We start from the raw sequence: 26,972 nt of genomic DNA, 5'->3' as shown, positions 1-26,972 counted from the left end.
GAGACCACCGCACGTGGCTCCCAACCTCAATTATCCTGTCACCCTATGAACTAACAACTTTGACATTTAGTATTAAATGGAAAATTTAGTGATAAGCTCCTGAGAAACGCCAGCTTTTACACTGACTCTGATGGAAACCCAGAGAATTCAGAGGGAGTTTTCTGCGGGCATCTGACTGGAGAGCTTGAAACAGTCCTCGACTCAGAAGTCAAATGCAGGAGGATGCTTTTCCCACATGAAAGGCACTTTTGCCAGTTTGGTCCATGCTTTCCTACTAGCCAATAAATATATTGAAAAAAACAGCTAGAAGAGAAGCACAAACCGTTCTTTTGGCCTTTTCTCATTCACGTCTTTGCAAGCATGCTCCTGGAAAATCCAGATCAATGGCTTCTAGAACAATCAGCGGGACCCCTGGAAAGCAAGGGGTGACGAGCAGGGACACCCTGCACCTGCCTGATGCCGGGGCAGCGGGAGTTCATCAATTTTCCTGACTCCATGGGAGAGGCACCTTGGGAGGACAAGGATGCCTTCACTGAACTAGGAGGGAGGCACAGCTGGCGCAATGCCAGGGAGTGCCTTTATGCAGGAGGCAGGGAGGAGGCAGAGGAAGAGGGCTAAGTTGGGAAGTGGCACCCCGGGGTCTGTAGTGAACCCGTGTCTCGGCAAGGGCTCGAAGCAGAAGGAGCCAGAAGAGCTCAGCCGGACTATGCCGAGCTCTGGACACTTTGTCCTCAGCGCCATGAACCTCCTTGTTCCCCAGGCCCTGGGAGCTGCTCCTGTGCTGCCCCTGCAAGTTATGTATAGACACAGAGCTACCTGCTCTTTCCCAACCCTGTGCAGCACTGGACACGAGGACACAGTAAAATGTTGTCTTCGTTACATGATCTAATTATCAAAAGTCCGGCCAAGAAGCAACTGACATTGAAGCCCTACACACAGAAAACCCCAAACCCTGGTACAAACCTTGAATTGACACAGGACACGTATTCCTATTCAGAAACACAGGCTGACAGTTTTGGCCAAAAGTTTTTCCTATTAGATCTTGGAAAGGATTTCCAAAGTAACATTGGTTTGCAACTTCTTCAAGGAAGAAACATGACACGCTTCTCATCAGTAAAAGAAGATTTATTGGTTTGCTTTCACTTTTCTTTTGGCGTCCTTATGCTTCCTTCGGCATTCCAGAAAATGGTGAAAATCCAACGTATTATTAGGAGAAGTTTCTGAATCCACTATTAGGAGAAGTCTCTGAACTCACTGTTTCTCTTGAACACTTTCTCTATGTACAGTTAAGTCTCTGGTCCTGTCCCGTAACGTGCAGAGATTTAGTGGTTTACCTGAGTGACATCACAACCTGATGTTATACACACCAGTATACTAAACCACTTTTGTTCTCTGGTAATTACAAAGTTTCAGGCTCTTGTTGAGGTCCTGAATTAATTTCTCATGCAGATTCATAGCCCTCTTCCCTCCTCGTGCTCAGCTTTCAGCCACAGTTACCAGGGAACAGACGTTTCATACTCACCTCAAGCAATAATCTACGTCTGTCTTCCCAACCCTCTTTTTCTTCACTGAGCTCTACTGATCTACAAAATAACTTTGGGCCCTCTGCACAAAACAAAGAACCAATTATAAGGGTTAAACACTTCTGATGATGCTGCTGCTTGGATCACTCATGAGCAACACAGCAGTAAAGTCAGCAGCTCTATTCTCCACATCCTTCCCATTCGCTTCCCCCCACCACCACACGTGAGCTCCGACAGAAATGTTCGGTGTTACAGCCGCGTGTACTGCGAGAAATGAAAGGCAGCAGCAGTTTTCCTGAACATGCTGAAATCTAGATTGCAGTGAAATAGCAGCTGCTCCAGGAAAAGCTCAACACCAGGATCCCACATCTCCCCCCAAAACTGATGGCTGCTGACGACTGAGATCCCCATTTTAACACGCGCTGTAAATCAGACAGGCTGGAAGCACGCAGGACAGTAACTGTATGAACACATCAGCTCGTTGCATCACAGTTATCTAGTAGGTCTCAAGAAACAAACATCCTTTAAGGCTGTCCTAAAACTGTGTTCTATCAAATGTAACAAGCCATTGTTTTGGTGGCCTGTGGAATGTTTAGGGCTGCGTATGTTTTCTTTGACTGTTGTTTTCCTTGGTTTTTAGTACAAAATTCACTGGATTCAGAAGAGAAAAACCGAGATTCAGGAGGACAAAGAACCCCACGGGCATATGTGGCTGATAAGAATACTCAACGTTCTTAATGATAACAGCAGAAAGACAAGAAAAAGTTAAAGATGATATACATACCTGAAAGGGTCTGAAATGTCTAGGCAACTTGTCCAGTGACTATTTTTTTGGTAAGCTCCAAAAGTCCAGATACCTATTAGGCAATTATCTGAAAGAAAAGAAAGCCAGACAGCTGCTCAGCCTTTATTTTGCCAGGACTTCCTCACGGGCTTCTAGCACAACCTAGACCCCAAGTAAGGGTGGCAAATGTTGACTACAAACCATTCATAAGCGGGCAGCATTTTTTCCTCACTGAATTCCAGTAAGAGTTTAAAAGGAAAAAAATACAAAAGGGGTGAATAAGTTCTGTTGTACCTCTTAGGCGTTCATCATCTTTGGAGAAGAAGAAGACTCTAGCACTTTCCGTGTGTGGTAAAGAAAGAAACCTAGACAAGTACAAAGGGATTTTAGCATCCTAAAAGGCACTATCAAATTCCATGAACACGAGTTAGAGCTGCAGCGCTTCAGAGAAATGGTAAACATTGAAGAGCTTTACTCCACAGTAACCAAACAGAGCCTTCTATAAAAACCCCACTTTTTAAAAGAAAACTGACTGTGTCTTTGGCTTTTGGCCAAACTCAGTTTGGGTTTGGTCAAACCAAAACGACCCAGTTAATTTCTTGTGCTCAACTTCTCTCTCTTCATATTCAGCTTCACATCAAATGGGCTGCTGGGAGTTTTGACTCGGTGCAGCACAGACGGTTTTCCAAGATGACTTTCACTGCTCAGAGGTGTGCAATGTCCGTTTCCCGTTTCCTGAGTGCTGCTCTTAATATGCCCACAGCATCCAACTACGACAACCAAGGAGAGAACAAATACAAATGGAACTTGCATTTCTTGGTCCTTTCCAATTTCTGATGGTTCAGGCTCATCATCACTCTCAGAACTGCTGTCTTGGAAACGTGGATCCTCTTGCCATGTGACTTTCACCGGTTTTATTGGTCCAAGTATGTAAGGCTCTGCAATAACAGCACCAAAAAAGAAAAAAAGCCAAAACCAGGTTATCCCTCTACTTGCCAGGAAAAGTCCCTCCTTTCAAGTGAAATACTTACACTGGAGAAGGCAGATTTCAGAAGGACAGAATCTTCTCCCCTCAGATTTTCTGAGCTAAATCTCTGCTCCAGTATTTTCCACTTTGTTCTAGGCATCTCCTACGTATTCCTAAACCTTGATCGCTGCATTCAGAAGACACTAACTACCTTCTGAATTCAGCAGAAGTGTGGGGGGCTTGTTGCTTTGTGTTGTTGCACACAAAGCACCTTGGGTTTTTTAATCTTTTGGGTAACTTTGCACAGTTTCTTTTCTTTCCTACAAGACTGTGACTTGATTTAATATTGTTTCATCTTCATTTCATAAGGCCTCATTTTATCTGAGGTTAGCACACGCCAATGATGATGTGTCATTCAGCTTCCATTTTCTAAAGGTCCAAGAATAGAATTCAGTAACTAATAAAATGTTCTTGAATCCTGGGGTCAGCTCCAGGATTTTGCTCTTCACTCTACATTAACACACATTTTCTTTGAAATCTTGTTGGGTTCTATGAAACTTGCCAGGACTGGTGTGTCACCTTTTTCCCTGTTTGAGAAATTTAGGGGATGACAACAAGCTTTTTCACCACTCTGCAAAGACCCCACTGCCTTCTCTCTCAAAGCCCGCCTTTCAAAACTCTGAGATGCAAGCACGAGTTACCTCTCCTTAATCTACCACAAGCCTGGCAAGTAGAAATGAAGATCAAAATGCTTCTGCCTAATTACTGGCTTCTACCGCTGAAAAGCCCCTGGATCCTGACCCTCTTTACACCGTATTGCTCTGCAGTGCCTGCCTTAAGCTCTTCCTAGGAATGGCACCGTTAGAAGGGTTCTGCTGTTACCTTCTTTCATGCCCGACTCCTGTGTGTCTCCAAAGAAGGAAAAGTGAAAGCACTCGACTCCTGAGCTACGTCGTTCGCAGGCAAAGGTCCCAGATGGTCAGCTGGGACAGAGTCCTGCGCATCCTCTTTGTCCCAAGGGTATGTCCTCAGCGTTTTCTGGTTTGTTCTTTGAAGGTCCAAACAAGTCTTTTAAATCAGCAGCAATGTCGTAATCGATGTCTTCAGACACTTGAGGCAGTGTCTCACTCTCTTCTTTCTTCTTCCTTTTGGCTTTCCTGAAATCAGATTGCTTAAGGATAGCAACACAGCACATGTCCTTTCCAAAGACAGCTTCCCTAAGAGCCACCTTGCTCTTCTGTCTCCCTAAACGTATCCAAGCCCACTAAGGAGTGGTTCACTTTCAAGGGTAAGCAGTGGGGAAACATCTGAGGTTTGAGTCTAAAGGCAGGAACAAGTGTCCTTTTTAATTAGCCACCCCCTTAAGTGACTTTTCACTTAATAGGTGGCAACACAGCAATCAGGTATTTAGCACAGATTCCTGCCAATAGCAATGTCAAGAGTTAATACACTTTTCTCAGAGACCTGCAAATCTCAAGGTCCCTGTATTGAGCTTCCTCACCTTCACTTACGGCAGAGAACAGACGGACTAGAAAGAAAAGATGACGCTACATGTTGCTTTTCGAGGCCTGAGTTGAGGCCTGACGTCGCTGGCGGGAGCGGTTGCTCCTGGTGGATGTCCCCGGCAATGTCACCCTACGCCTGGGCCTCTCAGCAGTTGCTGCTGTGCTGCGGCTCCTGTCACGGCGACTCCTCGACCGGACAGGTGGATTTGAGGCGCGACGTCGCTGGCGGGTGCGGCTGCGTCTGGGGGATGTCTCTGATGGTGTCTCCCTCGGCCTGGGCCTCTCAGCAGTTGCTGCTGTCCTGCGGCTCCTGTCACGGCGACTCCTCGACTGGAGAGGTGGATTTGAGGCCCGACGTCGCCGGCGGGAGCGGTTGCTCCTGGTGGATGTCCCTGATGTTGTCTCCCTCGGCCTGGGCGTCTCAGCCCTTGGTGCTGTCCTCTGGCTCCTGTCACGGCGACTCCGCGACCGGACAGGTGGATTTGAGGCCCGACGTTGCTGGCGCGAGCGGCTGCGTCTGGGGGATGTCTCTGATGGTGTCCTTCTGTGCCTGGGCCTCTCAGCCCTTGGTCCTGTCCTCTGGCTCCTGTCACGGCGACTCCTCGACCGGACAGGTGGATTTGAGGCCCAACTTTGCCGGCGAGAGCGATTTTGCCTGCGGTCAGACCCAGAGCCTCTGGAATGGCTGGTGTCTGATGACCTTGATGTCACCTCACTCTCCGTGCAGGGGCTGCTGCTCTCCAGCGAGGAAGATTGCAGCAGCTGCCTCATTGGTGCATGTTGGACGCTGCTGTGTTTGCTGGTCTCTGGAGACGGAGACAGGGGAGGCACACCCGATGGTGCCAGGATGCCAGAGTTGGGGCTGATGGCCTCGGATTGTGCAGAGCTATGGGAAGGCTCCAATCCATGAGAAGGCTCCAATCCTGACTGTCCGGCCAGGCTGGGGACATTGAGCTCCGGCTCATCCCTGGGGGCATTGAGCTCAGGCTCATCCCTGGGGGCATTGAGCTCCGGCTCATCCCTGGGGGCTGTAAGGGGAAGCAGGAATGAGAGGGGCCCAGCAGGCCTGGGCCAGGCCAGGCCAGAGCAGGGCCCCCAGCCCTCCAGGAGCGGACGGGCTCTGCCAAGCCCAGCCTTGGCACTGACCCCAGCCCAGGGCCACGCAGCTGCGTTGCCTCATACCTGTGCCCAGACCAGCACAGCTGTCGCACTCCCAGCTGGGAGTGTTGCTTGTGAGGCCAGAGCAGCGCCTGTGGGTGCCCTCAGCAGCACAGGAGGAGCACAGGAGCAGTTCCCAGGGCCTGGGAAAGCAAATGGGTTCATGGCACTGAGGACAAAGTGTCCACAGCTCGGGATTGTCCGGCTGAGCTCTTCTTCTGCCTCCTTCTGCTTCGAGCCCTTGCCGAGACACAGGTTCCCTGCAGAGCCCTGGGGTGCAGCTGCCCAGCTTACCCCTCTTCCTCTGCCTCCTCCCTGCCTCCTGGATAAAGGCACTTCCTGGCATTGCACCAGCTGTGCCTCTCTCCTAATTCTGCAAAGGCATCGTTGTCCTCCCATGTTGGCTGTCTGATGGGGAAAGGAAAAGCTGATGAGCTTGTGCTGCTCTGCCATCCTGGAGGTACAGGCTGTCCCTGCTCTTCCTCTGGTGCTTTTGCAAGTCTTGCGTGAAGCTGAAGCCCAGACTCACGGGACAGGGCAGGGCCAGGACTGCGGGGGCAGGGCCTGGCACAGCAGCTGCCCCCTCCTGTGTTGTGAGCCAGGCAGAAGGACACCAACCTGAAGGGGATTCGGATCCCCATGAGGAACATTTGGACAGCAAACTCATCATCGTCTCTGCAGAGGGGGCACTGGAAGTACAATGCACCAGCGCGCAAGGCCTGTCCCTGCAGGGCAAACAGCAGCAGCGTGAGCAAGGCCCTCATGCTGCTGAGCACCTGCTGTGCCCCGGGGCTGCGGAAATGGCTCCTACCTGGATGCAGTCCCTGTGGAACCAGGCCTTTTTGCACGCTGGGCACACCAGTGTTGTGTAGCTCTTTCTCTCCTCCACAGGCTCCATGCAGATGGGGCATTCGGTGCCTGGCTCCGGAATCGCCCTCACATCCTGTTCTGGGCAGTGCTCAGGGCAGTAGGAGCTGGGGGAAAAGGGACGAGCAAAGTGGGAAATGCTGGGTCCTTCCACAGGGGTGGCCAGAAGGGGAGAGGAGGTACCTGTATGGGGTTATGTATTCAGTCACACAGTGACCCTCCTTGGCACAGGGCAGGTGGAACCATCTGTCGCAGTCTTCCTGACAGCACATGATGGTGGCCCCAGTCTCCCCACAGACGCAGCAGTGCTGGAAAGAGCCAAGCAGCCCCATCAGCAGCAGCCTCGGGGCCTCCCCAGGCAGCCTCACGGCTCCGGGCAGGGCGCAGGACTGTGGCCGCTGCTGGGTCTCAGCCCACAGACCCGCCTGGAGGAAGAGGCTCCTGTGCCAGAGCCTCTGTGGAGCTGCTGGGAGCCAGACTTTTGTCCCACAGCTGGTGGGAAGGGCCGGCCTTTCTTTTGTGGGGTCTGGGCTAAGCACTGGCAAACCTCGCCTGGCACAAACCTCCCTGCTCTTGTCAGGCTCTCACCTTCTGAGCCGCCCGGCTGACTGCAAGTTGGATATCGCGAGGGCGATAGCCCATGAATCCTACACGACGCTTTTCTTGTCGAAAATTGGACATGGCGAAATTCTGTGGCAAAGACAGGGAGCTGATGAGGAGAGAGTGGCAGGGGCTGCCCACTGCAATGCCGGAGGGAGGCCCGGTGCAACTCACCAGGCAGAAGATGTGGGCACAGAGCCCGTGCTTCTCCTGTTTGTCGCCGCAGATGTCCGGGTCAGCCTCTGTGCGGCGGCACAGCAGGCATGCTGCAGGGGACAGAGCCAATGGCACCGGGCACGAGCACCTCTGCGGGGCTCTTAGCCCGCAGCATCGGCCCCAAGGGCTGCTCTGGCCCTGCCTGCCTGGCTGATGGGCAGGCCTGGAGGCCTTGGGGAGCAGGGGACAGCGCGGGCGTCCCCACAGCTGCCCCCTGGCCCGGCTGGGCCCCCCTTGGGCAGGAAGGAGGCTCCCAGCCCCAGCATGGCTGGGCAGCTCCTGCCTCCCCCTGCCTCCGCTCCGGGCCCCACGCTGGCTGCCCCGACAGCCCCTGTGCCAGGCTGCGGGAGGGCTGCTTTGCCCTCACCTGGCTCCCTGGCATCAGAGGCCTCCTGCTTCCCTTCTGCCATGGTTCTGGTCTGCGATGAGTCCCCGTGCAGGAACACCGCGACCTTCTCCAGGCGCTCGTCCTCTCCCTCTGTGGGAGAAAGAAGAGTGTGGGGAGTTTGCAGAACCGGCCCAGAGCCACGAGGGCACTACTCCCTGGTGAGCCCTGCGTGAGCCCTGCTCCAGTCCGCCTTCTCCTCCCGTCACCGCGTCGAGGAACACTGCTGTCTCCCGTGGATGTTCCTCTGCTGCGTCTGGGAAGGGAGAGGCAGGTGAGCCTGCAGCACAGGCCCAGAGCCCCGAGGTGTGGGGCCCCTCTGGTCCCTGGGCAGCCCCGTCCCTGTCCTACCTTCTCCTCCCGTTGTCAGGTCGCACTGACACACGGCCTGAGCCCAGCGTTCCCTCTGGTGGCCTTGGTCGCACGGGTCACAATGGCCATTCTGACATCAGCAACGCGCACCCAAAATAGGGGCAGCGATGGCCTCAGTCCCACGCCACCCTTGGGAACCGAGGTTCTGAGATGGGTCCGAGCCTTTGGTCAGAGCCCAACCAGGGCAGGGGCTCCTGCAGCAAGTGCAGGGTCAAATGCCAGGCCCTGGGGCAGCCATCGAGGGTGGCACTGTTGGCAGAAAGGGGTTGTTCAGGCAGTGCCACTCCAGGGCTCCTGCCCCTGGCAGTCGGCTGCCCAGAGAGCTTGTGGGCTCTCTTGCACTGGACAGATTCAAAAGCTGCCCCAGGTGGAGCGACGTTTTCCCTGAGACCTGTCTGGAGAAATCCCAGAGGAACCCGATTTGATACTCTTGCTGGTCAGTGTTGGGAACAGGAGATAAAACTGGAGACCACCGCACGTGGCTCCCAACCTCAATTATCCTGTCACCCTATGAACTAACAACTTTGACATTTAGTATTAAATGGAAAATTTAGTGATAAGCTCCTGAGAAACGCCAGCTTTTACACTGACTCTGATGGAAACCCAGAGAATTCAGAGGGAGTTTTCTGCGGGCATCTGACTGGAGAGCTTGAAACAGTCCTCGACTCAGAAGTCAAATGCAGGAGGATGCTTTTCCCACATGAAAGGCACTTTTGCCAGTTTGGTCCATGCTTTCCTACTAGCCAATAAATATATTGAAAAAAACAGCTAGAAGAGAAGCACAAACCGTTCTTTTGGCCTTTTCTCATTCACGTCTTTGCAAGCATGCTCCTGGAAAATCCAGATCAATGGCTTCTAGAACAATCAGCGGGACCCCTGGAAAGCAAGGGGTGACGAGCAGGGACACCCTGCACCTGCCTGATGCCGGGGCAGCGGGAGTTCATCAATTTTCCTGACTCCATGGGAGAGGCACCTTGGGAGGACAAGGATGCCTTCACTGAACTAGGAGGGAGGCACAGCTGGCGCAATGCCAGGGAGTGCCTTTATGCAGGAGGCAGGGAGGAGGCAGAGGAAGAGGGCTAAGTTGGGAAGTGGCACCCCGGGGTCTGTAGTGAACCCGTGTCTCGGCAAGGGCTCGAAGCAGAAGGAGCCAGAAGAGCTCAGCCGGACTATGCCGAGCTCTGGACACTTTGTCCTCAGCGCCATGAACCTCCTTGTTCCCCAGGCCCTGGGAGCTGCTCCTGTGCTGCCCCTGCAAGTTATGTATAGACACAGAGCTACCTGCTCTTTCCCAACCCTGTGCAGCACTGGACACGAGGACACAGTAAAATGTTGTCTTCGTTACATGATCTAATTATCAAAAGTCCGGCCAAGAAGCAACTGACATTGAAGCCCTACACACAGAAAACCCCAAACCCTGGTACAAACCTTGAATTGACACAGGACACGTATTCCTATTCAGAAACACAGGCTGACAGTTTTGGCCAAAAGTTTTTCCTATTAGATCTTGGAAAGGATTTCCAAAGTAACATTGGTTTGCAACTTCTTCAAGGAAGAAACATGACACGCTTCTCATCAGTAAAAGAAGATTTATTGGTTTGCTTTCACTTTTCTTTTGGCGTCCTTATGCTTCTTCCGGCATTCCTGAAAATGGTAAAAATCCAACGTATTATTAGGAGAAGTTTCTGAATCCACTATTAGGAGAAGTCTCTAAACTCACTGTTTCTCTTGAACACTTTCTCTATGTACAGTTAAGTCTCTGGTCCTGTCCCGTAACGTGCAGAGATTTAGTGGTTTACCTGAGTGACATCACAACCTGATGTTATACACACCAGTATACTAAACCACTTTTGTTCTCTGGTAATTACAAAGTTTCAGGCTCTTGTTGAGGTCCTGAATTAATTTCTCATGCAGATTCATAGCCCTCTTCCCTCCTCGTGCTCAGCTTTCAGCCACAGTTACCAGGGAACAGACGTTTCATACTCACCTCAAGCAATAATCTACGTCTGTCTTCCCAACCCTCTTTTTCTTCACTGAGCTCTACTGATCTACAAAATAACTTTGGGCCCTCTGCACAAAACAAAGAACCAATTATAAGGGTTAAACACTTCTGATGATGCTGCTGCTTGGATCACTCATGAGCAACACAGCAGTAAAGTCAGCAGCTCTATTCTCCACATCCTTCCCATTCGCTTCCCCCCACCACCACACGTGAGCTCCGACAGAAATGTTCGGTGTTACAGCCGCGTGTACTGCGAGAAATGAAAGGCAGCAGCAGTTTTCCTGAACATGCTGAAATCTAGATTGCAGTGAAATAGCAGCTGCTCCAGGAAAAGCTCAACACCAGGATCCCACATCTCCCCCCAAAACTGATGGCTGCTGACGACTGAGATCCCCATTTTAACACGCGCTGTAAATCAGACAGGCTGGAAGCACGCAGGACAGTAACTGTATGAACACATCAGCTCGTTGCATCACAGTTATCTAGTAGGTCTCAAGAAACAAACATCCTTTAAGGCTGTCCTAAAACTGTGTTCTATCAAATGTAACAAGCCATTGTTTTGGTGGCCTGTGGAATGTTTAGGGCTGCGTATGTTTTCTTTGACTGTTGTTTTCCTTGGTTTTTAGTACAAAATTCACTGGATTCAGAAGAGAAAAACCGAGATTCAGGAGGACAAAGAACCCCACGGGCATATGTGGCTGATAAGAATACTCAACGTTCTTAATGATAACAGCAGAAAGACAAGAAAAAGTTAAAGATGATATACATACCTGAAAGGGTCTGAAATGTCTAGGCAACTTGTCCAGTGACTATTTTTTTGGTAAGCTCCAAAAGTCCAGATACCTATTAGGCAATTATCTGAAAGAAAAGAAAGCCAGACAGCTGCTCAGCCTTTATTTTGCCAGGACTTCCTCACGGGCTTCTAGCACAACCTAGACCCCAAGTAAGGGTGGCAAATGTTGACTACAAACCATTCATAAGCGGGCAGCATTTTTTCCTCACTGAATTCCAGTAAGAGTTTAAAAGGAAAAAAATACAAAAGGGGTGAATAAGTTCTGTTGTACCTCTTAGGCGTTCATCATCTTTGGAGAAGAAGAAGACTCTAGCACTTTCCGTGTGTGGTAAAGAAAGAAACCTAGACAAGTACAAAGGGATTTTAGCATCCTAAAAGGCACTATCAAATTCCATGAACACGAGTTAGAGCTGCAGCGCTTCAGAGAAATGGTAAACATTGAAGAGCTTTACTCCACAGTAACCAAACAGAGCCTTCTATAAAAACCCCACTTTTTAAAAGAAAACTGACTGTGTCTTTGGCTTTTGGCCAAACTCAGTTTGGGTTTGGTCAAACCAAAACGACCCAGTTAATTTCTTGTGCTCAACTTCTCTCTCTTCATATTCAGCTTCACATCAAATGGGCTGCTGGGAGTTTTGACTCGGTGCAGCACAGACGGTTTTCCAAGATGACTTTCACTGCTCAGAGGTGTGCAATGTCCGTTTCCCGTTTCCTGAGTGCTGCTCTTAATATGCCCACAGCATCCAACTACGACAACCAAGGAGAGAACAAATACAAATGGAACTTGCATTTCTTGGTCCTTTCCAATTTCTGATGGTTCAGGCTCATCATCACTCTCAGAACTGCTGTCTTGGAAACGTGGATCCTCTTGCCATGTGACTTTCACCGGTTTTATTGGTCCAAGTATGTAAGGCTCTGCAATAACAGCACCAAAAAAGAAAAAAAGCCAAAACCAGGTTATCCCTCTACTTGCCAGGAAAAGTCCCTCCTTTCAAGTGAAATACTTACACTGGAGAAGGCAGATTTCAGAAGGACAGAATCTTCTCCCCTCAGATTTTCTGAGCTAAATCTCTGCTCCAGTATTTTCCACTTTGTTCTAGGCATCTCCTACGTATTCCTAAACCTTGATCGCTGCATTCAGAAGACACTAACTACCTTCTGAATTCAGCAGAAGTGTGGGGGGCTTGTTGCTTTGTGTTGTTGCACACAAAGCACCTTGGGTTTTTTAATCTTTTGGGTAACTTTGCACAGTTTCTTTTCTTTCCTACAAGACTGTGACTTGATTTAATATTGTTTCATCTTCATTTCATAAGGCCTCATTTTATCTGAGGTTAGCACACGCCAATGATGATGTGTCATTCAGCTTCCATTTTCTAAAGGTCCAAGAATAGAATTCAGTAACTAATAAAATGTTCTTGAATCCTGGGGTCAGCTCCAGGATTTTGCTCTTCACTCTACATTAACACACATTTTCTTTGAAGTCTTGTTGGGTTCTATGAAACTTGCCAGGACTGGTGTGTCACCTTTTTCCCTGTTTGAGAAATTTAGGGGATGACAACAAGCTTTTTCACCACTCTGCAAAGACCCCACTGCCTTCTCTCTCAAAGCCCGCCTTTCAAAACTCTGAGATGCAAGCACGAGTTACCTCTCCTTAATCTACCACAAGCCTGGCAAGTAGAAATGAAGATCAAAATGCTTCTGCCTAATTACTGGCTTCTACCGCTGAAAAGCCCCTGGATCCTGACCCTCTTTACACCGTATTGCTCTGCAGTGCCTGCCTTAAGCTCTTCCTAGGAATGGCACCGTTAGAAGGGTTCTGCTGTTACCTTCTTTCATGCCCGACTCCTGTGTGTCTCCAAAGAAGGAAAAGTGAAAGCACTCGACTCCTGAGCTACGTCGTTCGCAGGCAAAGGTCCCAGATGGTCAGCTGGGACAGAGTCCTGCGCATCCTCTTTGTCCCAAGGGTATGTCCTCAGCGTTTTCTGGTTTGTTCTTTGAAGGTCCAAACAAGTCTTTTAAATCAGCAGCAATGTCGTAATCGATGTCTTCAGACACTTGAGGCAGTGTCTCACTCTCTTCTTTCTTCTTCCTTTTGGCTTTCCTGAAATCAGATTGCTTAAGGATAGCAACACAGCACATGTCCTTTCCAAAGACAGCTTCCCTAAGAGCCACCTTGCTCTTCTGTCTCCCTAAACGTATCCAAGCCCACTAAGGAGTGGTTCACTTTCAAGGGTAAGCAGTGGGGAAACATCTGAGGTTTGAGTCTAAAGGCAGGAACAAGTGTCCTTTTTAATTAGCCACCCCCTTAAGTGACTTTTCACTTAATAGGTGGCAACACAGCAATCAGGTATTTAGCACAGATTCCTGCCAATAGCAATGTCAAGAGTTAATACACTTTTCTCAGAGACCTGCAAATCTCAAGGTCCCTGTATTGAGCTTCCTCACCTTCACTTACGGCAGAGAACAGACGGACTAGAAAGAAAAGATGACGCTACATGCTGATTTTCAAGGCCTGAGTTGAGGCCTGACGTCGCTGGCGGGAGCGGTTGCTCCTGGTGGATGTCCCCGGCAATGTCACCCTACGCCTGGGCCTCTCAGCAGTTGCTGCTGTGCTGCGGCTCCTGTCACGGCGACTCCTCGACCGGACAGGTGGATTTGAGGCGCGACGTCGCTGGCGGGTGCGGCTGCGTCTGGGGGATGTCTCTGATGGTGTCTCCCTCGGCCTGGGCCTCTCAGCAGTTGCTGCTGTCCTGCGGCTCCTGTCACGGCGACTCCTCGACTGGAGAGGTGGATTTGAGGCCTGACGTCGCCGGCGGGAGCGGTTGCTCCTGGTGGATGTCCCTGATGTTGTCTCCCTCGGCCTGGGCGTCTCAGCCCTTGGTGCTGTCCTCTGGCTCCTGTCACGGCGACTCCGCGACCGGACAGGTGGATTTGAGGCCCGACGTTGCTGGCGCGAGCGGCTGCGTCTGGGGGATGTCTCTGATGGTGTCCTTCTGTGCCTGGGCCTCTCAGCCCTTGGTCCTGTCCTCTGGCTCCTGTCACGGCGACTCCTCGACCGGACAGGTGGATTTGAGGCCCAACTTTGCCGGCGAGAGCGATTTTGCCTGCGGTCAGACCCAGAGCCTCTGGAATGGCTGGTGTCTGATGACCTTGATGTCACCTCACTCTCCGTGCAGGGGCTGCTGCTCTCCAGCGAGGAAGATTGCAGCAGCTGCCTCATTGGTGCATGTTGGACGCTGCTGCGTTTGCTGGTCTCTGGAGACGGAGACAGGGGAGGCACACCCGATGGTGCCAGGATGCCAGAGTTGGGGCTGATGGCCTCGGATTGTGCAGAGCTATGGGAAGGCTCCAATCCATGAGAAGACTCCAATCCTGACTGTCCGGCCAGGCTGGGGACATTGAGCTCCGGCTCATCCCTGGGGGCATTGAGCTCAGGCTCATCCCTGGGGGCATTGAGCTCAGGCTCATCCCTGGGGGCTGTAAGGGGAAGCAGGAATGAGAGGGGCCCAGCAGGCCTGGGCCAGGCCCGGCCAGAGCGGTGCCCCCAGCCCTCCAGGAGCGGACGGGCTCTGCCAAGCCCAGCCTTGGCACTGACCCCAGCCCAGGGCCACGCAGCTGCGTTGCCTCATACCTGTGCCCAGACCAGCACAGCTGTCGCACTCCCAGCTGGGAGTGTTGCTTGTGAGGCCAGAGCAGCGCCTGTGGGTGCCCTCAGCAGCACAGGAGGAGCACAGGAGCAGTTCCCAGGGCCTGGGAAAGCAAATGGGTTCATGGCACTGAGGACAAAGTGTCCACAGCTCGGGATTGTCCGGCTGAGCTCTTCTTCTGCCTCCTTCTGCTTCGAGCCCTTGCCGAGACACAGGTTCCCTGCAGAGCCCTGGGGTGCAGCTGCCCAGCTTACCCCTCTTCCTCTGCCTCCTCCCTGCCTCCTGGATAAAGGCACTTCCTGGCATTGCACCAGCTGTGCCTCTCTCCTAATTCTGCAAAGGCATCGTTGTCCTCCCATGTTGGCTGTCTGATGGGGAAAGGAAAAGCTGATGAGCTTGTGCTGCTCTGCCATCCTGGAGGTACAGGCTGTCCCTGCTCTTCCTCCGGTGCTTTTGCAAGTCTTGCGTGAAGCTGAAGCCCAGACTCACGGGACAGGGCAGGGCCAGGACTGCGGGGGCAGGGCCTGGCACAGCAGCTGCCCCCTCCTGTGTTGTGAGCCAGGCAGAAGGACACCAACCTGAAGGGGATTCGGATCCCCATGACGAACATTTGGACAGCAAACTCATCATCGTCTCTGCAGAGGGGGCACTGGAAGTACAATGCACCAGCGCGCAAGGCCTGTCCCTGCAGGGCAAACAGCAGCAGCGTGAGCAAGGCCCTCATGCTGCTGAGCACCTGCTGTGCCCCGGGGCTGCGGAAATGGCTCCTACCTGGATGCAGTCCCTGTGGAACCAGGCCTTTTTGCACGCTGGGCACACCAGTGTTGTGTAGCTCTTTCTCTCCTCCACAGGCTCCATGCAGATGGGGCATTCGGTGCCTGGCTCCGGAATCGCCCTCACATCCTGTTCTGGGCAGTGCTCAGGGCAGTAGGAGCTGGGGGAAAAGGGACGAGCAAAGTGGGAAATGCTGGGTCCTTCCACAGGGGTGGCCAGAAGGGGAGAGGAGGTACCTGTATGGGGTTATGTATTCAGTCACACAGTGACCCTCCTTGGCACAGGGCAGGTGGAACCATCTGTCGCAGTCTTCCTGACAGCACATGATGGTGGCCCCAGTCTCCCCACAGACGCAGCAGTGCTGGAAAGAGCCAAGCAGCCCCATCAGCAGCAGCCTCGGGGCCTCCCCAGGCAGCCTCACGGCTCCGGGCAGGGCGCAGGACTGTGGCCGCTGCTGGGTCTCAGCCCACAGACCCGCCTGGAGGAAGAGGCTCCTGTGCCAGAGCCTCTGTGGAGCTGCTGGGAGCCAGACTTTTGTCCCACAGCTGGTGGGAAGGGCCGGCCTTTCTTTTGTGGGGTCTGGGCTAAGCACTGGCAAACCTCGCCTGGCACAAACCTCCCTGCTCTTGTCAGGCTCTCACCTTCTGAGCCGCCCGGCTGACTGCAAGTTGGATATCGCGAGGGCGATAGCCCATGAATCCTACACGACGCTTTTCTTGTCGAAAATTGGACATGGCGAAATTCTGTGGCAAAGACAGGGAGCTGATGAGGAGAGAGTGGCAGGGGCTGCCCACTGCAATGCCGGAGGGAGGCCCGGTGCAACTCACCAGGCAGAAGATGTGGGCACAGAGCCCGTGCTTCTCCTGTTTGTCGCCGCAGATGTCCGGGTCAGCCTCTGCGCGGCGGCACAGCAGGCATGCTGCAGGGGACAGAGCCAATGGCACCGGGCACGAGCACCTCTGCGGGGCTCTTAGCCCGCAGCATCGGCCCCAAGGGCTGCTCTGGCCCTGCCTGCCTGGCTGATGGGCAGGCCTGGAGGCCTTGGGGAGCAGGGGACAGCGCGGGCGTCCCCACAGCTGCCCCCTGGCCCGGCTGGGCCCCCCTTGGGCAGGAAGGAGGCTCCCAGCCCCAGCATGGCTGGGCAGCTCCTGCCTCCCCCTGCCTCCGCTCCGGGCCCCACGCTAGCTGCCCCGACAGCCCCTGTGCCAGGCTGCGGGAGGGCTGCTTTGCCCTCACCTGGCTCCCTGGCATCAGAGGCCTCCTGCTTCCCTTCTGCCATGGTTCTGGTCTGCGATGAGTCCCCGTGCAGGAACACCGCGACCTTCTCCAGGCGCTCGTCCTCTCCCTCTGTGGGAGAAAGAAGAGTGTGGGGAGTTTGCAGAACCGGCCCAGAGCCACGAGGGCACTACTCCCTGGTGAGCCCTGCGTGAGCCCTGCTCCAGTCCGCCTTCTCCTCCCGTCACCGCGTCGAGGAACACTGCTGTCTCCCGTGGATGTTCCTCTGCTGCGTCTGGGAAGGGAGAGGCAGGTGAGCCTGCAGCACAGGCCCAGAGCCCCGAGGTGTGGGGCCCCTCTGGTCCCTGGGCAGCCCCGTCCCTGTCCTACCTTCTCCTCCCGTTGTCAGGTCGCACTGACACACGGCCTGAGCCCAGCGTTCCCTCTGGTGGCCTTGGTCGCACGGGTCACAATGGCCATTCTGACATCAGCAACGCGCACCCAAAATAGGGGCAGCGATGGCCTCAGTCCCACGCCACCCTTGGGAACCGAGGTTCTGAGATGGGTCCGAGCCTTTGGTCAGAGCCCAACCAGGGCAGGGGCTCCTGCAGCAAGTGCAGGGTCAAATGCCAGGCCCTGGGGCAGCCATCGAGGGTGGCACTGTTGGCAGAAAGGGGTTGTTCAGGCAGTGCCACTCCAGGGCTCCTGCCCCTGGCAGTCGGCTGCCCAGAGAGCTTGTGGGCTCTCTTGCACTGGACAGATTCAAAAGCTGCCCCAGGTGGAGCGACGTTTTCCCTGAGACCTGTCTGGAGAAATCCCAGAGGAACCCGATTTGATACTCTTGCTGGTCAGTGTTGGGAACAGGAGATAAAACTGGAGACCACCGCACGTGGCTCCCAACCTCAATTATCCTGTCACCCTATGAACTAACAACTTTGACATTTAGTATTAAATGGAAAATTTAGTGATAAGCTCCTGAGAAACGCCAGCTTTTACACTGACTCTGATGGAAACCCAGAGAATTCAGAGGGAGTTTTCTGCGGGCATCTGACTGGAGAGCTTGAAACAGTCCTCGACTCAGAAGTCAAATGCAGGAGGATGCTTTTCCCACATGAAAGGCACTTTTGCCAGTTTGGTCCATGCTTTCCTACTAGCCAATAAATATATTGAAAAAAACAGCTAGAAGAGAAGCACAAACCGTTCTTTTGGCCTTTTCTCATTCACGTCTTTGCAAGCATGCTCCTGGAAAATCCAGATCAATGGCTTCTAGAACAATCAGCGGGACCCCTGGAAAGCAAGGGGTGACGAGCAGGGACACCCTGCACCTGCCTGATGCCGGGGCAGCGGGAGTTCATCAATTTTCCTGACTCCATGGGAGAGGCACCTTGAGAGGACAAGGATGCCTTCACTGAACTAGGAGGGAGGCACAGCTGGCGCAATGCCAGGGAGTGCCTTTATGCAGGAGGCAGGGAGGAGGCAGAGGAAGAGGGCTAAGTTGGGAAGTGGCACCCCGGGGTCTGTAGTGAACCCGTGTCTCGGCAAGGGCTCGAAGCAGAAGGAGCCAGAAGAGCTCAGCCGGACTATGCCGAGCTCTGGACACTTTGTCCTCAGCGCCATGAACCTCCTTGTTCCCCAGGCCCTGGGAGCTGCTCCTGTGCTGCCCCTGCAAGTTATGTATAGACACAGAGCTACCTGCTCTTTCCCAACCCTGTGCAGCACTGGACACGAGGACACAGTAAAATGTTGTCTTCGTTACATGATCTAATTATCAAAAGTCCGGCCAAGAAGCAACTGACATTGAAGCCCTACACACAGAAAACCCCAAACCCTGGTACAAACCTTGAATTGACACAGGACACGTATTCCTATTCAGAAACACAGGCTGACAGTTTTGGCCAAAAGTTTTTCCTATTAGATCTTGGAAAGGATTTCCAAAGTAACATTGGTTTGCAACTTCTTCAAGGAAGAAACATGACACGCTTCTCATCAGTAAAAGAAGATTTATTGGTTTGCTTTCACTTTTCTTTTGGCGTCCTTATGCTTCCTTCGGCATTCCAGAAAATGGTGAAAATCCAACGTATTATTAGGAGAAGTTTCTGAATCCACTATTAGGAGAAGTCTCTGAACTCACTGTTTCTCTTGAACACTTTCTCTATGTACAGTTAAGTCTCTGGTCCTGTCCCGTAACGTGCAGAGATTTAGTGGTTTACCTGAGTGACATCACAACCTGATGTTATACACACCAGTATACTAAACCACTTTTGTTCTCTGGTAATTACAAAGTTTCAGGCTCTTGTTGAGGTCCTGAATTAATTTCTCATGCAGATTCATAGCCCTCTTCCCTCCTCGTGCTCAGCTTTCAGCCACAGTTACCAGGGAACAGACGTTTCATACTCACCTCAAGCAATAATCTACGTCTGTCTTCCCAACCCTCTTTTTCTTCACTGAGCTCTACTGATCTACAAAATAACTTTGGGCCCTCTGCACAAAACAAAGAACCAATTATAAGGGTTAAACACTTCTGATGATGCTGCTGCTTGGATCACTCATGAGCAACACAGCAGTAAAGTCAGCAGCTCTATTCTCCACATCCTTCCCATTCGCTTCCCCCCACCACCACACGTGAGCTCCGACAGAAATGTTCGGTGTTACAGCCGCGTGTACTGCGAGAAATGAAAGGCAGCAGCAGTTTTCCTGAACATGCTGAAATCTAGATTGCAGTGAAATAGCAGCTGCTCCAGGAAAAGCTCAACACCAGGATCCCACATCTCCCCCCAAAACTGATGGCTGCTGACGACTGAGATCCCCATTTTAACACGCGCTGTAAATCAGACAGGCTGGAAGCACGCAGGACAGTAACTGTATGAACACATCAGCTCGTTGCATCACAGTTATCTAGTAGGTCTCAAGAAACAAACATCCTTTAAGGCTGTCCTAAAACTGTGTTCTATCAAATGTAACAAGCCATTGTTTTGGTGGCCTGTGGAATGTTTAGGGCTGCGTATGTTTTCTTTGACTGTTGTTTTCCTTGGTTTTTAGTACAAAATTCACTGGATTCAGAAGAGAAAAACCGAGATTCAGGAGGACAAAGAACCCCACGGGCATATGTGGCTGATAAGAATACTCAACGTTCTTAATGATAACAGCAGAAAGACAAGAAAAAGTTAAAGATGATATACATACCTGAAAGGGTCTGAAATGTCTAGGCAACTTGTCCAGTGACTATTTTTTTGGTAAGCTCCAAAAGTCCAGATACCTATTAGGCAATTATCTGAAAGAAAAGAAAGCCAGACAGCTGCTCAGCCTTTATTTTGCCAGGACTTCCTCACGGGCTTCTAGCACAACCTAGACCCCAAGTAAGGGTGGCAAATGTTGACTACAAACCATTCATAAGCGGGCAGCATTTTTTCCTCACTGAATTCCAGTAAGAGTTTAAAAGGAAAAAAATACAAAAGGGGTGAATAAGTTCTGTTGTACCTCTTAGGCGTTCATCATCTTTGGAGAAGAAGAAGACTCTAGCACTTTCCGTGTGTGGTAAAGAAAGAAACCTAGACAAGTACAAAGGGATTTTAGCATCCTAAAAGGCACTATCAAATTCCATGAACACGAGTTAGAGCTGCAGCGCTTCAGAGAAATGGTAAACATTGAAGAGCTTTACTCCACAGTAACCAAACAGAGCCTTCTATAAAAACCCCACTTTTTAAAAGAAAACTGACTGTGTCTTTGGCTTTTGGCCAAACTCAGTTTGGGTTTGGTCAAACCAAAACGACCCAGTTAATTTCTTGTGCTCAACTTCTCTCTCTTCATATTCAGCTTCACATCAAATGGGCTGCTGGGAGTTTTGACTCGGTGCAGCACAGACGGTTTTCCAAGATGACTTTCACTGCTCAGAGGTGTGCAATGTCCGTTTCCCGTTTCCTGAGTGCTGCTCTTAATATGCCCACAGCATCCAACTACGACAACCAAGGAGAGAACAAATACAAATGGAACTTGCATTTCTTGGTCCTTTCCAATTTCTGATGGTTCAGGCTCATCATCACTCTCAGAACTGCTGTCTTGGAAACGTGGATCCTCTTGCCATGTGACTTTCACCGGTTTTATTGGTCCAAGTATGTAAGGCTCTGCAATAACAGCACCAAAAAAGAAAAAAAGCCAAAACCAGGTTATCCCTCTACTTGCCAGGAAAAGTCCCTCCTTTCAAGTGAAATACTTACACTGGAGAAGGCAGATTTCAGAAGGACAGAATCTTCTCCCCTCAGATTTTCTGAGCTAAATCTCTGCTCCAGTATTTTCCACTTTGTTCTAGGCATCTCCTACGTATTCCTAAACCTTGATCGCTGCATTCAGAAGACACTAACTACCTTCTGAATTCAGCAGAAGTGTGGGGGGCTTGTTGCTTTGTGTTGTTGCACACAAAGCACCTTGGGTTTTTTAATCTTTTGGGTAACTTTGCACAGTTTCTTTTCTTTCCTACAAGACTGTGACTTGATTTAATATTGTTTCATCTTCATTTCATAAGGCCTCATTTTATCTGAGGTTAGCACACGCCAATGATGATGTGTCATTCAGCTTCCATTTTCTAAAGGTCCAAGAATAGAATTCAGTAACTAATAAAATGTTCTTGAATCCTGGGGTCAGCTCCAGGATTTTGCTCTTCACTCTACATTAACACACATTTTCTTTGAAGTCTTGTTGGGTTCTATGAAACTTGCCAGGACTGGTGTGTCACCTTTTTCCCTGTTTGAGAAATTTAGGGGATGACAACAAGCTTTTTCACCACTCTGCAAAGACCCCACTGCCTTCTCTCTCAAAGCCCGCCTTTCAAAACTCTGAGATGCAAGCACGAGTTACCTCTCCTTAATCTACCACAAGCCTGGCAAGTAGAAATGAAGATCAAAATGCTTCTGCCTAATTACTGGCTTCTACCGCTGAAAAGCCCCTGGATCCTGACCCTCTTTACACCGTATTGCTCTGCAGTGCCTGCCTTAAGCTCTTCCTAGGAATGGCACCGTTAGAAGGGTTCTGCTGTTACCTTCTTTCATGCCCGACTCCTGTGTGTCTCCAAAGAAGGAAAAGTGAAAGCACTCGACTCCTGAGCTACGTCGTTCGCAGGCAAAGGTCCCAGATGGTCAGCTGGGACAGAGTCCTGCGCATCCTCTTTGTCCCAAGGGTATGTCCTCAGCGTTTTCTGGTTTGTTCTTTGAAGGTCCAAACAAGTCTTTTAAATCAGCAGCAATGTCGTAATCGATGTCTTCAGACACTTGAGGCAGTGTCTCACTCTCTTCTTTCTTCTTCCTTTTGGCTTTCCTGAAATCAGATTGCTTAAGGATAGCAACACAGCACATGTCCTTTCCAAAGACAGCTTCCCTAAGAGCCACCTTGCTCTTCTGTCTCCCTAAACGTATCCAAGCCCACTAAGGAGTGGTTCACTTTCAAGGGTAAGCAGTGGGGAAACATCTGAGGTTTGAGTCTAAAGGCAGGAACAAGTGTCCTTTTTAATTAGCCACCCCCTTAAGTGACTTTTCACTTAATAGGTGGCAACACAGCAATCAGGTATTTAGCACAGATTCCTGCCAATAGCAATGTCAAGAGTTAATACACTTTTCTCAGAGACCTGCAAATCTCAAGGTCCCTGTATTGAGCTTCCTCACCTTCACTTACGGCAGAGAACAGACGGACTAGAAAGAAAAGATGACGCTACATGCTGATTTTCAAGGCCTGAGTTGAGGCCTGACGTCGCTGGCGGGAGCGGTTGCTCCTGGTGGATGTCCCCGGCAATGTCACCCTACGCCTGGGCCTCTCAGCAGTTGCTGCTGTGCTGCGGCTCCTGTCACGGCGACTCCTCGACCGGACAGGTGGATTTGAGGCGCGACGTCGCTGGCGGGTGCGGCTGCGTCTGGGGGATGTCTCTGATGGTGTCTCCCTCGGCCTGGGCCTCTCAGCAGTTGCTGCTGTCCTGCGGCTCCTGTCACGGCGACTCCTCGACTGGAGAGGTGGATTTGAGGCCTGACGTCGCCGGCGGGAGCGGTTGCTCCTGGTGGATGTCCCTGATGTTGTCTCCCTCGGCCTGGGCGTCTCAGCCCTTGGTGCTGTCCTCTGGCTCCTGTCACGGCGACTCCGCGACCGGACAGGTGGATTTGAGGCCCGACGTTGCTGGCGCGAGCGGCTGCGTCTGGGGGATGTCTCTGATGGTGTCCTTCTGTGCCTGGGCCTCTCAGCCCTTGGTCCTGTCCTCTGGCTCCTGTCACGGCGACTCCTCGACCGGACAGGTGGATTTGAGGCCCAACTTTGCCGGCGAGAGCGATTTTGCCTGCGGTCAGACCCAGAGCCTCTGGAATGGCTGGTGTCTGATGACCTTGATGTCACCTCACTCTCCGTGCAGGGGCTGCTGCTCTCCAGCGAGGAAGATTGCAGCAGCTGCCTCATTGGTGCATGTTGGACGCTGCTGCGTTTGCTGGTCTCTGGAGACGGAGACAGGGGAGGCACACCCGATGGTGCCAGGATGCCAGAGTTGGGGCTGATGGCCTCGGATTGTGCAGAGCTATGGGAAGGCTCCAATCCATGAGAAGACTCCAATCCTGACTGTCCGGCCAGGCTGGGGACATTGAGCTCCGGCTCATCCCTGGGGGCATTGAGCTCAGGCTCATCCCTGGGGGCATTGAGCTCAGGCTCATCCCTGGGGGCTGTAAGGGGAAGCAGGAATGAGAGGGGCCCAGCAGGCCTGGGCCAGGCCCGGCCAGAGCGGTGCCCCCAGCCCTCCAGGAGCGGACGGGCTCTGCCAAGCCCAGCCTTGGCACTGACCCCAGCCCAGGGCCACGCAGCTGCGTTGCCTCATACCTGTGCCCAGACCAGCACAGCTGTCGCACTCCCAGCTGGGAGTGTTGCTTGTGAGGCCAGAGCAGCGCCTGTGGGTGCCCTCAGCAGCACAGGAGGAGCACAGGAGCAGTTCCCAGGGCCTGGGAAAGCAAATGGGTTCATGGCACTGAGGACAAAGTGTCCACAGCTCGGGATTGTCCGGCTGAGCTCTTCTTCTGCCTCCTTCTGCTTCGAGCCCTTGCCGAGACACAGGTTCCCTGCAGAGCCCTGGGGTGCAGCTGCCCAGCTTACCCCTCTTCCTCTGCCTCCTCCCTGCCTCCTGGATAAAGGCACTTCCTGGCATTGCACCAGCTGTGCCTCTCTCCTAATTCTGCAAAGGCATCGTTGTCCTCCCATGTTGGCTGTCTGATGGGGAAAGGAAAAGCTGATGAGCTTGTGCTGCTCTGCCATCCTGGAGGTACAGGCTGTCCCTGCTCTTCCTCCGGTGCTTTTGCAAGTCTTGCGTGAAGCTGAAGCCCAGACTCACGGGACAGGGCAGGGCCAGGACTGCGGGGGCAGGGCCTGGCACAGCAGCTGCCCCCTCCTGTGTTGTGAGCCAGGCAGAAGGACACCAACCTGAAGGGGATTCGGATCCCCATGAGGAACATTTGGACAGCAAACTCATCATCGTCTCTGCAGAGGGGGCACTGGAAGTACAATGCACCAGCGCGCAAGGCCTGTCCCTGCAGGGCAAACAGCAGCAGCGTGAGCAAGGCCCTCATGCTGCTGAGCACCTGCTGTGCCCCGGGGCTGCGGAAATGGCTCCTACCTGGATGCAGTCCCTGTGGAACCAGGCCTTTTTGCACGCTGGGCACACCAGTGTTGTGTAGCTCTTTCTCTCCTCCACAGGCTCCATGCAGATGGGGCATTCGGTGCCTGGCTCCGGAATCGCCCTCACATCCTGTTCTGGGCAGTGCTCAGGGCAGTAGGAGCTGGGGGAAAAGGGACGAGCAAAGTGGGAAATGCTGGGTCCTTCCACAGGGGTGGCCAGAAGGGGAGAGGAGGTACCTGTATGGGGTTATGTATTCAGTCACACAGTGACCCTCCTTGGCACAGGGCAGGTGGAACCATCTGTCGCAGTCTTCCTGACAGCACATGATGGTGGCCCCAGTCTCCCCACAGACGCAGCAGTGCTGGAAAGAGCCAAGCAGCCCCATCAGCAGCAGCCTCGGGGCCTCCCCAGGCAGCCTCACGGCTCCGGGCAGGGCGCAGGACTGTGGCCGCTGCTGGGTCTCAGCCCACAGACCCGCCTGGAGGAAGAGGCTCCTGTGCCAGAGCCTCTGTGGAGCTGCTGGGAGCCAGACTTTTGTCCCACAGCTGGTGGGAAGGGCCGGCCTTTCTTTTGTGGGGTCTGGGCTAAGCACTGGCAAACCTCGCCTGGCACAAACCTCCCTGCTCTTGTCAGGCTCTCACCTTCTGAGCCGCCCGGCTGACTGCAAGTTGGATATCGCGAGGGCGATAGCCCATGAATCCTACACGACGCTTTTCTTGTCGAAAATTGGACATGGCGAAATTCTGTGGCAAAGACAGGGAGCTGATGAGGAGAGAGTGGCAGGGGCTGCCCACTGCAATGCCGGAGGGAGGCCCGGTGCAACTCACCAGGCAGAAGATGTGGGCACAGAGCCCGTGCTTCTCCTGTTTGTCGCCGCAGATGTCCGGGTCAGCCTCTGCGCGGCGGCACAGCAGGCATGCTGCAGGGGACAGAGCCAATGGCACCGGGCACGAGCACCTCTGCGGGGCTCTTAGCCCGCAGCATCGGCCCCAAGGGCTGCTCTGGCCCTGCCTGCCTGGCTGATGGGCAGGCCTGGAGGCCTTGGGGAGCAGGGGACAGCGCGGGCGTCCCCACAGCTGCCCCCTGGCCCGGCTGGGCCCCCCTTGGGCAGGAAGGAGGCTCCCAGCCCCAGCATGGCTGGGCAGCTCCTGCCTCCCCCTGCCTCCGCTCCGGGCCCCACGCTGGCTGCCCCGACAGCCCCTGTGCCAGGCTGCGGGAGGGCTGCTTTGCCCTCACCTGGCTCCCTGGCATCAGAGGCCTCCTGCTTCCCTTCTGCCATGGTTCTGGTCTGCGATGAGTCCCCGTGCAGGAACACCGCGACCTTCTCCAGGCGCTCGTCCTCTCCCTCTGTGGGAGAAAGAAGAGTGTGGGGAGTTTGCAGAACCGGCCCAGAGCCACGAGGGCACTACTCCCTGGTGAGCCCTGCGTGAGCCCTGCTCCAGTCCGCCTTCTCCTCCCGTCACCGCGTCGAGGAACACTGCTGTCTCCCGTGGATGTTCCTCTGCTGCGTCTGGGAAGGGAGAGGCAGGTGAGCCTGCAGCACAGGCCCAGAGCCCCAAGGTGTGGGGCCCCTCTGGTCCCTGGGCAGCCCCGTCCCTGTCCTACCTTCTCCTCCCGTTGTCAGGTCGCACTGACACACGGCCTGAGCCCAGCGTTCCCTCTGGTGGCCTTGGTCGCACGGGTCACAATGGCCATTCTGACATCAGCAACGCGCACCCAAAATAGGGGCAGCGATGGCCTCAGTCCCACGCCACCCTTGGGAACCGAGGTTCTGAGATGGGTCCGAGCCTTTGGTCAGAGCCCAACCAGGGCAGGGGCTCCTGCAGCAAGTGCAGGGTCAAATGCCAGGCCCTGGGGCAGCCATCGAGGGTGGCACTGTTGGCAGAAAGGGGTTGTTCAGGCAGTGCCACTCCAGGGCTCCTGCCCCTGGCAGTCGGCTGCCCAGAGAGCTTGTGGGCTCTCTTGCACTGGACAGATTCAAAAGCTGCCCCAGGTGGAGCGACGTTTTCCCTGAGACCTGTCTGGAGAAATCCCAGAGGAACCCGATTTGATACTCTTGCTGGTCAGTGTTGGGAACAGGAGATAAAACTGGAGACCACCGCACGTGGCTCCCAACCTCAATTATCCTGTCACCCTATGAACTAACAACTTTGACATTTAGTATTAAATGGAAAATTTAGTGATAAGCTCCTGAGAAACGCCAGCTTTTACACTGACTCTGATGGAAACCCAGAGAATTCAGAGGGAGTTTTCTGCGGGCATCTGACTGGAGAGCTTGAAACAGTCCTCGACTCAGAAGTCAAATGCAGGAGGATGCTTTTCCCACATGAAAGGCACTTTTGCCAGTTTGGTCCATGCTTTCCTACTAGCCAATAAATATATTGAAAAAAACAGCTAGAAGAGAAGCACAAACCGTTCTTTTGGCCTTTTCTCATTCACGTCTTTGCAAGCATGCTCCTGGAAAATCCAGATCAATGGCTTCTAGAACAATCAGCGGGACCCCTGGAAAGCAAGGGGTGACGAGCAGGGACACCCTG

At 52.9% G+C, this 26,972-nt stretch overlaps 5 protein-coding genes, 1 long non-coding RNA gene and 1 pseudogene across 26 annotated transcripts in view; all 7 read right to left on the bottom strand.

The window, feature by feature from the left end:
* The window catches only part of LOC125331814 (nucleolar protein 8-like), a 6,521-nt gene extending 1,695 nt beyond the window's left edge, over window positions 1–4,826 (bottom strand). For 2 of the 7 annotated variants that reach the window (XR_007206213.1, XR_007206214.1), the window contains exons 1-2: window positions 4,157–4,809; window positions 964–3,245 (exon numbers count right to left, since the gene is read on the bottom strand). Coding sequence is in view for 1 of the 7 variants with exons in the window: in XM_048316196.1 (XP_048172153.1) it covers window positions 1,484–1,605; window positions 2,602–2,672; window positions 3,119–3,245; window positions 4,157–4,166 (330 nt within the window). In the remaining 6 variants the exon portion in view is untranslated. Of the gene's footprint in view, window positions 1–963; window positions 3,246–3,338; window positions 3,707–4,156 lie in introns of those variants that run through there. The other 5 variants (XM_048316196.1, XR_007206215.1, XR_007206217.1 and 2 more) reach the window with 5 other exon arrangements.
* Window positions 4,827–5,491: 665 nt separating this feature from the next.
* Window positions 5,492–7,485, bottom strand: LOC125331732 (annotated as a pseudogene).
* A 99-nt stretch (window positions 7,486–7,584) lies between these two features.
* LOC125331490 (nucleolar protein 8-like) lies at window positions 7,585–14,593 on the bottom strand. 9 transcript variants are annotated; one of them, XR_007206085.1, is made up of 6 exons: window positions 12,999–14,593; window positions 10,365–12,087; window positions 9,806–10,021; window positions 8,357–8,626; window positions 7,988–8,261; window positions 7,585–7,670 (listed from the first exon to the last, which is right to left on the bottom strand). XR_007206085.1 is itself a non-coding variant. In XM_048315540.1 (5 exons), exons 1-5 carry the CDS (start codon window positions 13,006–13,008, stop codon window positions 9,968–9,970), a joined length of 345 nt encoding a protein of 114 aa, XP_048171497.1. In that variant the 5' UTR covers window positions 13,009–13,149; the 3' UTR covers window positions 9,950–9,967. The 9 variants fall into 9 exon arrangements, 2 of the variants coding, with proteins under 2 accessions (XP_048171497.1, XP_048171498.1); XR_007206086.1 differs by having other exon boundaries at window positions 9,806–11,237; window positions 11,444–12,087; window positions 12,999–14,592; XR_007206083.1 differs by having other exon boundaries at window positions 9,806–12,087; window positions 12,999–13,273; window positions 13,618–14,591.
* Window positions 14,594–16,327, bottom strand: LOC125331731 (PHD finger protein 7-like; the record flags this gene model as incomplete). Its single annotated transcript, XM_048316047.1, has 7 exons — window positions 16,235–16,327; window positions 15,830–15,954; window positions 15,591–15,753; window positions 15,398–15,504; window positions 15,074–15,187; window positions 14,804–14,922; window positions 14,594–14,649 (listed from the first exon to the last, which is right to left on the bottom strand). Coding segments are annotated over exons 1-7 (777 nt in total), but the record flags the coding sequence as incomplete, so codon positions are not given.
* Window positions 16,328–16,496: 169 nt separating this feature from the next.
* On the bottom strand, window positions 16,497–23,436 carry LOC125331489 (nucleolar protein 8-like). Of its 7 annotated transcripts, none has more exons than XR_007206079.1 (6): window positions 21,841–23,436; window positions 20,286–20,929; window positions 18,648–20,079; window positions 17,199–17,468; window positions 16,830–17,103; window positions 16,497–16,512 (listed from the first exon to the last, which is right to left on the bottom strand). XR_007206079.1 is itself a non-coding variant. In XM_048315539.1 (4 exons), the coding sequence occupies exons 1-4, from the start codon at window positions 21,848–21,850 to the stop codon at window positions 19,168–19,170; spliced, it is 330 nt and encodes a 109-aa protein (XP_048171496.1). In that variant the 5' UTR covers window positions 21,851–21,971; the 3' UTR covers window positions 18,692–19,167. The 7 variants fall into 7 exon arrangements, 1 of the variants encoding a protein (XP_048171496.1); XR_007206080.1 differs by having other exon boundaries at window positions 16,498–16,512; window positions 18,648–19,289; window positions 21,841–23,435; XR_007206077.1 differs by having other exon boundaries at window positions 16,498–16,512; window positions 18,648–20,929; window positions 21,841–22,115; window positions 22,460–23,434.
* A 2-nt stretch (window positions 23,437–23,438) lies between these two features.
* LOC125331728 (PHD finger protein 7-like) lies at window positions 23,439–25,169 on the bottom strand (the record flags this gene model as incomplete). Its single annotated transcript, XM_048316035.1, has 7 exons — window positions 25,077–25,169; window positions 24,672–24,796; window positions 24,433–24,595; window positions 24,240–24,346; window positions 23,916–24,029; window positions 23,646–23,764; window positions 23,439–23,491 (listed from the first exon to the last, which is right to left on the bottom strand). Coding segments are annotated over exons 1-7 (774 nt in total), but the record flags the coding sequence as incomplete, so codon positions are not given.
* Window positions 25,170–25,295: 126 nt separating this feature from the next.
* On the bottom strand, window positions 25,296–26,436 carry LOC125331488. The gene is made up of 3 exons (XR_007206074.1): window positions 26,041–26,436; window positions 25,672–25,945; window positions 25,296–25,354 (listed from the first exon to the last, which is right to left on the bottom strand). It is a non-coding gene; the product is annotated as an uncharacterized LOC125331488 (long non-coding RNA).
* Window positions 26,437–26,972: the final 536 nt, after the last annotated feature.

This window comes from Corvus hawaiiensis, chromosome 11 (assembly GCF_020740725.1).
Source record: "Corvus hawaiiensis isolate bCorHaw1 chromosome 11, bCorHaw1.pri.cur, whole genome shotgun sequence".
Lineage (NCBI taxonomy): Eukaryota > Metazoa > Chordata > Aves > Passeriformes > Corvidae > Corvus > Corvus hawaiiensis.
This window is presented reverse-complemented; position numbering and strand designations above follow the sequence as displayed.